Raw genomic sequence first — 14,071 nt, forward strand, 5'->3', positions numbered from 1 at the left:
CAGGTTTACAGAAAATACCACTGATGTCATGATCCTGAACCATAAAGACAGGGTTTTGTTTCCTATAGGAAATTATATAGTTCACTTTAGAAACATGTTTGAGAAAAATAAAGAGAAACATGTTTGATTAATAATTGTTGAGATACATTGTTGTGATTTTCAAAGGAGAAGTATTTTAAAGAAATGTTTGTGAAGATGAACTTACGTCAAGCCTCTATTCCATATGTGGGGAAAATGTACTTCGCTGGAGCCTCTCATTCTTGCTTTCTACATGAAGTGTCATAGTACTTCATTCTGTTTCATGTTTTCATTTTGCCTTACCATACTTGAAGCAGTAAGTCTTCTTCAGTTCATAACACATAAGGGAAAAATTGTTTTTACTTCACTTTTCACAAACTCCAGCATAAGCAATGGCCTTTCCAATCTTGTTCTATAAATAAGTGCCTTCCCAAATAGATATGGACTTAGTTAGATAGGCGGCTTTCTTAAGCTAAACCAAGACCACCTTAGTTTGATCACGAAGCAACAGAAACCCTCTTCTGATTGCTAGTTTGTGTTGTTTTCTTCCTAAGGGTAGCTCCCTCTTAAGGAATTGGTGAGAAAAGGCCTGTGACTTGTGAAGAGACGTAGCTCAGGACTAGGCAGTTTCAGTCTGCTTTTTCTTTTTAACTTTGGTCATTTAATCTTTAACTTTGTTACATCCAACTTTGCTTTAGAGCTCAGATGGTTCAGCAGTGGGAGCTGTCACATATCTGGTGGAGTTTTCTAGACACCTAGACACCTATCCCTTCCTCACAGTTTGCATTGTTGGTCAATACTATGCCATTTTATCTGAGTCACTCAATATTGACATTTGCTTAAGGAGAGAATAGAAGGGCATGAATAAACAATCAAGTGTCACCACAGAACTTACAAAGCAAACGAGCCCAGCCTTTTGAAATCTGACTCAGCCTACAGAACTGCCCTTCCCCACACCGCTCTCTCTTATTGTGCTGCACCTCTGTATTCCAGCCCTGCCGCTGTTAACTGCTCTCAGGTCAGCCCCGATTCATGGCAACCCCCCATGCACAGAGGAATACATGATGCTCAATCCTACACTACCCTCATGCTTGGGGATAGGTCGGACTGTGGGATCCATAGGGTTTTCACTGGCTCGTTTTCAGAGCTAGATCACCTCTGCTTTCTTCCTAATCTTTCTGAACCTGAAACCTGTCCACCATCACAGCAACACCCAGTCTGCCCTGACAGATGGGTGATGGTTGGATATGAGGTTTATTGGCCAAGAATTGAACCTGGGTCTCCCATTTGGAAGTTGAGAACTCTGTCATTCAACCATATTTCAGCCATACTGAATTCTTCATACTGCAACTCTCAGAATTCTCCTTGCACCACATCACCAAGGTATTTCCTAGCTCTGATCAGGGGTCAGCTGAAGCCTCTTGTTCATCAAGAAGCCGCCCATTCTTTCCTCACCTTCATCTTTCCCCTCTAAGCTCAGTTACTTGCCTCCGTTGTCTAATCTCTTCACATTCCGTGAGAATTTCTGCTGGAGAACTTAGAATACAATGTAGCTTTTGGTTCCCTTGCCTGTGGCTTTTAATAATTCATATCTCCTCAAGAACTGGGCCTGTGTCTGATTCTTCTTTGTACCTCCAGAGCCTTACGGGACATCTGTTATATATTAGACACTCGGTAAATATTTTTTAATTGGTCAATTCCGTATCTAGCATCCACAATCGTCTCAAGGATGAAAGCCATGGCGAATTCTATTGCCCTTTCTATTAGTGAGCTAAGTTGTAAAGACAATATAGAAGCTACTTGTGCCTTTTAAGCAATAATTGTAATAGTTGGCACTTAACGATCATAAAAGTTGATGAACCAGATAATCATATACACCAGAGAAAGGTGGATAAGGGAGGAGTCAAGGTTAAAGCCAGCAGTGAGTGGGCAACGTGCCACTGTTAGTTGCAGACTAGCTCAAAGGTGAATGTGATTAGTAAAGATAGCTTGGTTCAGAATTGCTGAATAGGAGCAAAGAGCAAAAGGCAACCGATTGTTGAAAACAGATTCAGGAAGAACAGGCAGGCACGAGCAGGTGAGCCGCAAATGGGGCCTCTGGGATTGTGTTTTCTGGGGCTCTGAGTGACATAGAAGAGGGGATGCATGGGAGTGGGAGCTATGGGGCACCTGAGTGAGGACATTTACTGCAAGGTCTATTGACACCCTGGAATGACTTCAGAAGGAGGTGGGCAGAGTGACTGGCTGTGCCCTAGTGACTGGCTGGCACTAAAGCCTTGAGGAAAAGCAGTGAAGGGGTAGCTTTGTGGTGAACAGGAGATCGTGAGAAGACGAACCCTAGAAAGAATAAGTTTCAATCTTTTGACACAAACTCCTGCTATACAAAGCTTGATTATCTCTGCACTATTTTGAGTGGCATACAAATACACAATTATGTTTAAGTCACTAACATTTGGAGAAATATCCTTACTTGGAAGGTTAGGATTATGATCTTCCACTAGATCTGTAATTACTATTTTTGGAGAACAAAGCCATCCCTAAGACTGCCATCTAGGCTCTTCTGATTCATAGAAGCCCTGTTGGGCAGAGTGGAACTAACTGACACTGTGGGGTTTTGAGACTATAAATCTTTATGGGAGCAGAAAGCCTCATCATTCTAACTCTGATGGACTTGTAGATTCGAACTTGCTGGTTTTTCAATTAGCAGCCCAATTTGTAACCCATGGCACATTTGTCATACACAGCACTTTTGGTAAATGGGTGAATATCTAGACTCTGCATTATTGAATTTCTGTTCACCTCTTCATTATTTATTCAGCACCTACTGTTCCAGAAGCTGGGACTACATCAGTGAACAAAACAGGCACAAACCCAGCCCACATGCAGTTTACAGTGGGGGTGGGGATGACAAGAAAATAAATAAAATTATAAATTTCATGGTATATTCAGAACCCAAACTCAATGCCACCAAGTCGATTCTGACCCACAGTGACCCTAAAGCGCAGAGTAGAACTGCTCCTGGGGGTTTCTGAGACTGTAACTTTTTTCTTTAAATTGGGAGTTTTTCCAGATATTATAACAATCCATAATTCAATTAGATCGAGTGTAATTATACTGTTGCTGCCACTGTCATTTTCAAAACATTTTCCTCTTGAACTCATATAGACAGATACACCTATTTTATATATTTACATATATCTATATTTTACCTATATATATAATTTCTACTTTCTTATTTCCTCTTTTTCTCTTTTCTTTCCTCCTGCCTCGCTATCTGTGTACCCATCACTTCTCAGTAATTCCTCTCAGATAAATTTCAATTAATCAAACACAACCAGGAATGCTACCCCCCTCCTCACTGTCAATTTTATATCCCTTGCTGTCCCTTGTTCCTGTCATTATTTGCTCTTCACTTCCCTCCCCCTTCCTCCTCCTCTCCCATTTCCCCCAGGAACCATTGGTCCTGTTGCTGTCTCCTTGGAATTGCTTAGACAGGCACTGGTGATGGTGGGAAGAGACCTTACATATAGATCCAAGTCCTAACTGTTATCCAAACCCAGAGTAGATGAGTATCTCTCTGTTAAATAGCGTGCAAGCCCTGTTATATAATCCACCAGTCTGATCACCTTAGTTTTCAGGGTTCCAGAACCCAGCACCTGCTTACCTAACAGCACTTAAACCCTTTTAGCCCTCAGTGTCTGAGGGGTGTGCCTTCTACAAGACCCCATTGTTCTTCCTGCAGTCAAGGATGAAAAGGTCTAGTGCCCCAACCCCTACCCCTTGGTACCTTTAGACCTTTTGTGTGGTCCCCTTGTGAATATCCCCCAGCCAGTTCAGATGAGGTGCCAAGCGCTGCCCCATGAGTCAGAAGTCTACAATTGAGATTCCTCAGAGACCTTGGGTCTTTGCTCCCATTGCTGGTCTGTTGCACTCCCCTCTTGGTTTGGCCCCCATGTGGGCGAGTCAGACTGGCCACACTTCCCGAATGTATCTATAGTGTGGTCCTCTGTAGTGCTATCATCAGAGATGTCATGTCTTGAGCTGAGGCTGGGCCTGTAATCCTCTTTGTGAATAGAGCTGCTCTGAGCAGGAACATTGCCCTCAAGGCTTGGTGCATGGGAATGAGATCTCTCTCTCTCTCTCTCTCTCTCTCTCTCTCTCTCTCTCTCTCTCTCTCTCTCTCTCTCTCTCTCTCTCTCCCTCTCCCTCTCCCTCTCTCCCTCTCCCTCTCCCTCTCCCTCTCCCTCTCCCTCGCCCTCTCCCTCTCCCTCTCCCTCTCCCTCTCCCTTTCCTGTGGAGACATAAACGATACCCTTCCTTAGGGTATATTAGTGCCCTGTTCCCTCATTGCCATCTTTTTTCTTCCCCCTCTCTGTGGGCCTTAAAGGCATGTGAGGGGGGTGGGGGTGGGGGTAGGGTGGAAGATGTCTTTCTGCACAGATGTTAGATGCATTTAGTATTTTTCTTCTTTTTTTTGGATGACATATGTGTCCTGTTGTTTGGTCTGGTTCTTGCCAGAGTATCTGCCCTCAGGCTGGGAACTGTGTGATATGTACATTTCCCCCTGTTCTTTGATCTTTATCTGTGGGGGAAACCAGCCCTTCACACTATCATGGGTCCAATAAGTCCAATTGTATGGTTAAGATATATAAAGATTATAGTAAAGTCATAGAGAATAATAGAGATAGGAGAGAGAGTTAAATGAAGGAGTCAGACACATTTCATAGTAGCATTCTCACTTCCTGGGTGGCCATGATCTCAACAGCCAGGTCCATGTACAGCACAAGCAGAGGGCAGGAGAGAGAGCGTCTTTATTGTTTTGGGGCTATTTGTAGGTAGCTATAAGATATGCATATTCGGTAGTTACATAAGTCACAAGGTGGGTGGTAATCACAGTAAAGTCTCTGAGCTCACAGGTGAGGAAACCTAATACCTGCAGAGGTGGAAGGCAATGAGGGGGCATGGGTGCCTCCGTGGGAGGAGATGATCAAGGAATGTCTGCCTCTACAGGGAGACAGAATCAACCACTTGCTTACTTTAAGGCAGCATAGCTATTGGGGAAGAAGCTGCGGGAATGACATCTGTTAGTTTCCTACATTAATCTCAGTGGACTTCAAGTTGTACTTGCCCCCTTTTGCTCAGCTAACTTCGCTCAGCATGCGCTCCTCCAACTCCTTCCAGGAGACGAGGTGCTTCATCATTTCATTACTGTTTTTTAGGGATGGGTAGTACTCCATGGTGTGCATATACCAGAGGGTTTTTTTTTTAGTACCAGAGTTTTTTAATCCATTCGTCTATTGATGGAAATTTAGGCTGTTTTCAAGTCATTGAGATTGTGAATTGTATAGCAGCAATGAACATTGGTGTGAAAACGTCTGGTCCTGGTCTGTTCCTCATTTTTTCTGTATGTATGCCCAGTCGTGGGATTGCTGGATCTTAAGGTAACTCAGTATCCCCCGGTTTTAGGCGACTGTCACTCTTTAGGGGAGTCGAAAGCCTTTTCTTTCTCCTGAAGAGTGGCTGGTGGTTTGGACTGCTGATCTTGCGGCTAGTAGCCCAGGGCATAAACACTGCACCACCAGGGTTCTTCTCACCGCCAGGCTCTAGAAGGTGGAAGGTTGCTATGAGAAGCAAGCTAGAAAATGTACATGTGGCCAGCGCAGTTTTAAATAGACCAGGCCAAGGAGGTCCCACTTCGAAGGTGAAATTTGAACCAAGACTTAACAAAATGAGTGAACCATGCCCGCCAGCTGCACAGGGTCATGTGAAACAGCAGGCTATTCTTAGGCTCTAAATTGTAAGCCTTTCTCATGTGAAAATAGTCCATTTTTAAACCTTAAACCAAAAATATCCCTTGGAGTCTTCTTAAAACCACATAATAGTTTAGTTTAATTAGTAAAGAATGTCTGCCTGCGCACTGGGTCCTTTCAGATCTCTCTGGGATCAAATTGACAGCAGCAACTCCAAAAATTCACTGGGAACCTATGGGACAGTGAGCAACCATGACTGGAGGAAAAAGAGGGTGAGAATAGGGCACAATTTTGAAGAATGTAAATCAGCGACACTGAGGTGCCCGTGTGGCAATTGTTGAGTTGTTGTATACTCTGCTGTGTCTATGTTTGACAAAATAAAACAAAGTATTAAGATGAAACAGAAGGAGAAGATCTTAAAAACAACCCTGAAATTAGAAGCAGTGGTTGATTATTGTGGTAGGGGTAGAGCAGACGGGTTTCTACAGGTACATCCTTTGCTTTCTTTAAAGCTTATTTGGCTTTAAATTGGTGAGGATCTGGTAAAAGACCCTGCCGTTTTCATTTGAGGAAAATGAATATCCAGTCTGTATGCTTTTTCTCCCCTAAGGTCTCTTTTGGAAGAAAGACATGTTTGCTTAATGGAAATAGAAGCTGGAGAGGTCTTAGCCCCTGGTTTATAGAAGGCGGTGGATGACGGTGAAAACCCAAAATCCATTTGCAGGGCCTTCATGTACACAAAGCCTCTGGTGAATCCCCTCTGACCATTGACAAGGGCTGTGAATAACCTTGTTATCAGGCAGTGCATTGGAAAATGGATTAATGCAGACCTAGTTTGGTTAAAATTTAACACTTTATCATTAGTCCTTCTCTTTGATCCACTCTAAATTTGTTCTAATTATTATTTTCTGCTCTCTTTTTTTAATTTATTTTTTCTGATATGTTTTTGATTGAGATTTTTCTCTATTTGGTTATTATTGTTTTGGTGTTTGTTTTTTGGGGGGGCCGGCTGGAAATATGTTTTTCTTTTTGTGCAATGCAGGATAGGTAAATCTATAGAGACAGTAACTGGAGTAATAGTTTCTTTGGGTAATGGCGAGGCGGTTGGGAGGAAATGGGGAGCTAGTGATAATAATGAGTGGAAGGATAAAGAAAATGTTCTAAAATTGATTATAGTGGTGGTGGTTACACATTCTTTTTAATACATTTAAATCACTGAATGTGTTCTATGTGAATTATATGTCACTAAAACTGCTAAAAGCCATCCAACCAAAAAAACCCCTATTGCCTTTGAGTTCATTTTGACTCATAATGACCCTCTAGGATAGAGTAGAAGGGGCTCTCAGTGTGCCGGAGGCTGTCATGGCTCTGGAAGCAGACTGCCTACTCCATCTCTCTCCCTCAGAGTGACTAGGGAGTTGGAACCATCAACCTCGTGGTTAGCACCTTCGCACTTTCATCGTTGTCCCTTCAGGGCTTCTTGAGGTTTTCCAGAAACCACAACAATGTGAAAGAGAGTGACCCCTGAAGGAGCTTCCAGGGAGTCAGTCACAGAGATGGAGGAGGGCTGGTGACTAGCTCACCTCTGTAAACACTCCTGAGGGAGGAGAGGGCGTGTTCATTGTGGGCTGATCTCTGGACTGCAGGGCCCCGTTAGCACTCAGAATCCCATCAGGTGGTTTCTGTTTCCGATCATTTAGATGGCTCTTGCTGTAAACGGAAGCATGAACCAGAGAAGTGATAGAAGATGTGAGGATTAATCTAGCCAGGCAGCTGCCGTGTTTCTGGGGTTGATTTCCTGGGATGAGGGCTCCTTTGTTTGCGATTCTGAAAGTGAAACAATACTGTTTGTTCCTTGGACAGCCAGGGGTTCTCATTCCTAACAACAGAATAGAAACCAGGCGCTCCACCCCAGAGAGCAGGAGTGCTGAGGCTGAGCATTGGCCTTGAGGCACTCCAGGTCTTCTTGACAACTGAGATCATAGGAAGCAGCCAGATCTAAGTCATCACAACACCAATATGTAACTTTTGTGTTTCTCTTCGAATGTCCCACCAGAAAAAAGAAAAAGTTCCTAGGACAACTCCTAGGTAGAACTGATTACATGACCCCCTTGAACACTATCGAGTGGTTTGTTTTCAGGCTCTAAGTGTTTCAAGACTCACTATATTGACTTCATTGCAGAATGATGCTTCCCATCCCACCCCCATTCAGAAACGATATGCATTTTAAAAAGTATTTCTCTACTTGAATCACAAATCTTTTCTTGACACTCTGCACAACCTCAGTTTTAACAAAAGACTAAAAGATGCTATGTATTATTTGGCTAGTACCTTGATTTTCCTAATAACCATGACAGGTTGACATAGCAGGAGATCTTATTCCTATTTTACAGTTGAAGAAAAGGAGTCTCCGAGAGACTTGCATATCCTTGAGTTCAAAATGTCCCCCTCTTCTGTCAAATTGCTGCGCACATGACTTAGTGTGTCCTTAGCAGAGGGAAAAAAGCACAGGGTGTCCAGCACTGTTTGCTTTATACGCATATATTATGGTAGGTTAGATACAAACGATGCTGACAGTCCAGAGTAGGGCTATGTGGAACACAACAAAATGAACAGAGGCTCCGGGTTTCAGTCCTAGCAGCTCAACCTACTACTTTTGAACTCAAGGGAAAAGCTTAGCAAGAGGCTAGATGGATTTCTGATCCTTATTTCACCAAATCATCAAATTTCTTTCATCTTAATTTGGCCACCTGTGCTAAATTCATGTGGTGGTGACATGACTTGGAGTGTGGAGAATGTTTTAAAAATTTTTAATAGTCTCTGTAAGTTTTTAGTTTAGTTTTTTAATTAATTTGATTGACCTCCTTAAAATGTGGTTTGATATGCAAACCATTGTCAAATATTGCCCCTCACAGGCCAGCAGTCAATGGTCTGATGTTTGAAAGAACTTTATCACTTCTTAGTAGGTTTATAACTTTAATTTAGAAATTGAAGCTTCTTATCAACCAAAAAGAAGGCAGAGAGAAAAAAAAAATTAGTTTATGATCCAAAGACAAAATTGCCAAAATTCAAAGAAGAAACATATTAGACTTAACAATCAGAGCAGGGTGACAGAGAGTCTTTACATAGACGAAACCCTCTTAGAACTCCAAGCCCACTGCCATCCAGTTGATTTCTGGTTTCTGAGATTGTAAATCTTTATGGAAACAGACAGCCTCATCTTTCTCTCACTGACTTTGGGATTAGAAGCCCAATGGCTTAACCCACGACACCACCAAGGCCCCTTGAGTACATGAGATATGCACCCTGTAATTAAAAACTAAGTGTGGGAAAATATGCTTTAAACTCTTATTTCCTTTTGGAACTAGATACCCTTCAGAAGCGGTGCTAAGAGGCTTTGTTGTCTTGATTGAGCTTGTTGTGCCAGTTACTCGGTTATAAGAGACCGACAGGGAGCACCTTGGGAACCGGGGTAGGATTTCTGTAATGAGTCTTTCTTCTCTTACACGTGTAAGCAAAAGCCTGTCGGTCTAACCTTGTGTGTGTGTTTGTCCTATAAGCCACTTCAGGTCCGTGAGCGGTGCTGCTTCAACAAAAGCCTTCAACCCGCCACATCTTGGGGCCAGAATGGGCACATTCTGGGGTGCAGCCTTCTTCGTGCTGGGGGTATCCTGTGTTTGCAGCACTGTCTCCCGCAGAGAGCAGCTGACTTGGTTTGAAGGCGTCTTCCTCTCTTCCATGTGCCCCATCAATGTCAGTGCCGATACCTTGTATGGAATTATGTTTGATGCAGGGAGCACCGGAACTCGAATTCATGTTTACACCTTTGTGCAGAAAATACCAGGTGAGTACAGTTTGTAACCTCCCAGTCTCTATAAACCCACACTGTAGCATGTCCTCCTAGAAACAAATGCTCTGATGGGGTGTGATGGGAATTTCAGAATCTTATGGCTAGTTAATGTCTGCTTCAGAGAACATTTTTGACTGTCTTTGGATGCATTTGATTTAGTTCAGTGTGGGCTGCTTGTAGTCTGAAACCCTCTAGTTGAGGGATTATAACTGTGATGTCTTCTTTAAAGATGGTTAATATTCCAGGGGTCCAGAATATTGAATGTCAGGTTCAGAGCTGGGGATTGGTCTTGAAGAAGGACCACAAAAGAGTTTCACCATCTCTAAAAAAGGGGGTGAGGAGAGACTCTGGTGCCAAACAACTATTTCCTAATTTTCAGTATTCATGGAGAGCTTGGAGAAAGGAGTGTGAGCCAGATGGCCACCTCCAAGGCTGCCTGCCGCCCTCTTCCAGTCCTCTTGCCAGACATTCCACATGCCCAGACAGCTTGAAACAGCTGGGGGGAATAGAATCCAGTCAATTGTATGAAGAGTTACAGAGCCCTTTCTCAGGAGCAGCATTTTGAAATCAGCCCTTTTTCTTCTATTTTGTGTTACTATAGGTCAGCCTCCGATTCTGGAAGGGGAAATTTTTGATTCTGTGAAGCCAGGACTTTCTGCTTTTGTAGATCAACCCAAGCAGGTGCGTTCCTTTTGATTAAACATTTAGATTCTTAATACCTTGGTAACTTTACCATGCCACAGCTCTTAAATATCTCATGCTGTTCACTGATGTTGATATCCTGCGTAAGATCCGCTTTCTCACCTCAGCTTATCTGGATCACAGTCATTCTATACTCCAGGCTCACTGGGGCTTGGGTGGAAGTAGGCTAGAAAATAAAGCTTGTTCTTACAGAGGTAGCCCCATGTTTTAATCTCTATGATTTGTCACTTACGGTTTAGAGCTGAAGCCATGAACTACCTTGGTTAATGTAGATGGAGAAGACAAATATGCAGCTCCATTGGGTAGGAGGTGTAGACAGAGTAACCAGGGGACGTAGACCCACTGTTAATTGCACCCTGATAACAGGTACAGACCTTTGCCTGAGCTCAGACATTAAGCAAGAATCTACACTGACAAAAATCTTTGATAATAGAAGATAAATGGAGAGTTTTAGGATGACCTTATTTCACACTTCAGACACACTACTGTCAGATGCCACGCTGAAATAAGAGAGTAAGACAGAACGTCAAACTTTGTTAGCAGATGTGAAAGTATTATTCAATGTCACAAGCATAATGGTTAACTAAAAGAAAGCTTGGTGTTAAAATTGGTTGGAGCAGCTTTTTCCTCAATTCAGTGTTATGGAGTGGCATGAAATGGTGTCTTAGTTACCTAGTGTTCCAAAACTAGAAATGCCACACGTGGATGGCTTTGACAGACCATCTCCCACCCCACCCTCCAACAGTGTAAGAGATGACGAGCCTGATTGCAGGCTCCTCCTCCAGGAGGAGGCTTTCTCTGTCCTCTGGCTCAGAAGGAAGGTCCGTGACTCTTCGGTTTCTGCTTCCTGGGGTTTGGGAGACCTCCATGTGTTTTGGCATCAATCTCACCCGTCTCTCCTTATGCTTGCTTGTCTGAGCTCTTTTTATATCTCAAAGGAAATGGATTCAAGATACACCCCACACTGATCTCACCGCATTCGCATAACAAAGACTGCCCATTCCCAACCGATATTATAGGCGTTGGCACAGAGGTTAGGATTTACAGGACATTTTTGGGAGGAATAATTTGATCTGTAACAAATGGAAAACAAGCCAGAAAATAAGCAGCTACATTATCAGAAAGTGATTTGACATTAAGAGAAGAGGACTGTTGTTGCTGATAGTAACCATGATTAAGGGACAGCATGCTGTCATAATAAATGTTGCCTTAGGGAATGGTAAGCTTAAAATGATTCCTGCCCCTTTCATTTCTTATCAAGATGTGTTGTACGCTTATGAAGCACATAAAAAGAATCATAGCATACTAAAACACTACATATAGCCAGCATGTGTGTGGCATCGACACACAGAGGCTCTGCCTCACCTAATGCTCAAAAGGTTTTTGGTGGTATTTTTTGTTAAGTGCTGTTGAGTTGGTTCCGACTCATAGCAACCCTACGTACAATGGAATGGTCCTGCACCATCCTCAGAACTGTTCTTATGTTTGAGCCCATTGTTGGAGCCACTATGTCAATCCATTTGTTGAGAGTCTTTGTCTTTTTCACTGCCTTTCTAATTTACCAAGCACGATGTCCTTCTCCAGGCACTGGTCTCTGCTGATAACATGATCAAAGTACGTGAGATCAAGTCTCACCATCCTAGCTTTTTTTCTTAAAAAAAAAAAAATCATGTTATTGGGGGCTTGTATAACTCTTATCACAATCCATCCATCCATCCATTGTGTCAAGCACATTTGTACATTCTAGCTTCTAACAAGCATCCTGGCTATACTGTTGTTCTTTTGGTAGTCCATGGTATTTCCAATATTTCCTCTCCAGCATTGTAATTCAAATGCATAGATTATCTTTTGGGCTTCCAACTTGCACATGTATATGAGGCAGTTGAAAATGGTATGGCTAAACAATCCAGGAGAAAACAACAGGAATGAGAGTTGGGGGGGGGGACATGGGAGGGGGAGGCGGGGGAAAGAAGTGGTTGGTAACAAACCCAGGGACAAGGGAACAACAAGTGATCCAAAATCGATTGAGAGGAGGGTATAGGAAACCTGGTAGGTCTTGATCAAGGACAATGTAACCAAGAGGATTTACTGAAACTCAAATGAAGGCCAAACATGATGGTGGGACAAGAGGGAAATAAAAGGAAATAGAGGAAAGAACTAGGAGGCAAAGGGCATTTATAGAGGTCTAAATACAGGCATGTACATATGTAAGTATATTTATATATGATGGTGGGGAAATAAATCTATGTGCATATATTTATAGGTTTAGTATTAAGGTAGCAGATGGACATTGGGCCTCTACTCAAGTACTCCCTCAATGCAAGAACACTTTGTTCTATGAAACTGGCATGCCATGATGCTCACCTTCCTGACATGATCGCTGAAGACAAAGCGAGTGCATAAGCAAATGTGGTGAAGAAAGCTGATGGTTCCTGGCTGCTATAGTTTATTGTGCCAGCCTGGCCAATAAACACAAGTAGGATTAACTGAAGGGCAGAGGGATCAAATGGCTCGGTGAGCCTCACTTTGGTTGTTCTGTGCCTCAGTTTAAAGGGGTACACTACCTGTGGGATGCCTAGCCTATGGACTGTGTCGCTGTAAGTTGAGGTCCCTTTAAGCCCACACGATTGGAATGTTCATCTCTGGAGCTGGGGACTGGCAGTTGATGACAGTTGGGGACCTGCCTTACTATTTGCTGCCTGGGTATATATAGCCCAGCTCTCTCTACAGAAGGGGACTGGCACCTGGCAGCTCTCAAAACTTGAAGGACTGCTAGTGTCTCACTGCTTTATAATTTAACTGTTAATTTCTTGCATTATCTATCTGTATATTATTTAACGGTTTATTTCTTGAATTATATATCTATCTTTATAAATATATTTATATATAATTACTAGCAATCTGGTTTGTCTCTCTAGAGAACCCTGTCCAATATCAAAAGATAGCACATCTGGGGTCCTAAAGGCTTGAAGATAAACAAGTAGCCATCTAGCTGAGAAGCAACAAAGCGTACATGGAAGAAGTACACCGGCCTGTGTGATCATGAGGTGTCGGTAGGACCAGGTTTCAAAGAATAAAATATATCATTGTGAATGAGGGGAAGTGTGGAGTGGAGACCCAAAGCCCATCTGTAGGCAACTGGACATCCCCTTACAGAATGGTCTCAGGAAGTAGATGAGCCAGTCAGGGTGTGATGTAGCAACGATGAAAAATACAACTTTCCTCTCGTTCCTAAATGCTTCCTCCTCCCCCACTATCATGATCCCAGTTCCACCTTACAAATCTGGCTAGACCAGAGGATGTACACTGGTACAGATAAGAACTGGAAACACAGGGAATCCAGGATAGATAAATCCCTCAGGATCAATAATGAGAGTAGCTGTACCAGGAGGGTAAAGGAAGGTGAGGGAGAAAGGGGCAACCGATCACAAGGATCTACATATAACCCCCTCCCTGGGGACGGACAACAGAAAAGTGGGTGAAGGGAGACATCAGGCAGTGTAAGACATGACAAAATAATAATTTATAAATTTTCAAGGGTGAGGGCAAAAAATGAGATGATACCAAGGGCTCAAGTAGAAAGCAAATGTTTTGAGAATAATGATGGCAACAAATGTGCAAATGTGCTTGACACATGGATGGATGGATGGATTGTGATGAATTGTATGAGCCCCCAATAAAATGATTTTAAAAAGAAGAAAATAGTATGGCTTGGATTAGGTGAATTTTAGTTCTCAAAGTAACATCCTTG

The 14,071-nt window shown here is 42.8% G+C and overlaps 1 protein-coding gene across 3 annotated transcripts in view; it reads left to right on the forward strand.

Annotated features, from left to right (window-relative positions):
* The window catches only part of ENTPD5 (ectonucleoside triphosphate diphosphohydrolase 5 (inactive)), a 46,177-nt gene that overhangs the window by 6,654 nt on the left and 25,452 nt on the right, over positions 1–14,071 (forward strand). For all 3 annotated transcript variants that reach the window (XM_075531992.1, XM_075531990.1, XM_075531991.1), the window contains exons 4-5: positions 9,329–9,612; positions 10,220–10,299. In XM_075531992.1, coding sequence (XP_075388107.1) covers positions 9,396–9,612; positions 10,220–10,299 — 297 coding nt within the window. In that variant the 5' untranslated portion in view covers positions 9,329–9,395. The remainder of the gene's footprint in view (positions 1–9,328; positions 9,613–10,219; positions 10,300–14,071) is intronic.

The sequence above is a fragment of the Tenrec ecaudatus genome, chromosome 14 (genome assembly GCF_050624435.1).
Source record: "Tenrec ecaudatus isolate mTenEca1 chromosome 14, mTenEca1.hap1, whole genome shotgun sequence".
Classification (NCBI taxonomy): Eukaryota; Metazoa; Chordata; class Mammalia; order Afrosoricida; family Tenrecidae; genus Tenrec; species Tenrec ecaudatus.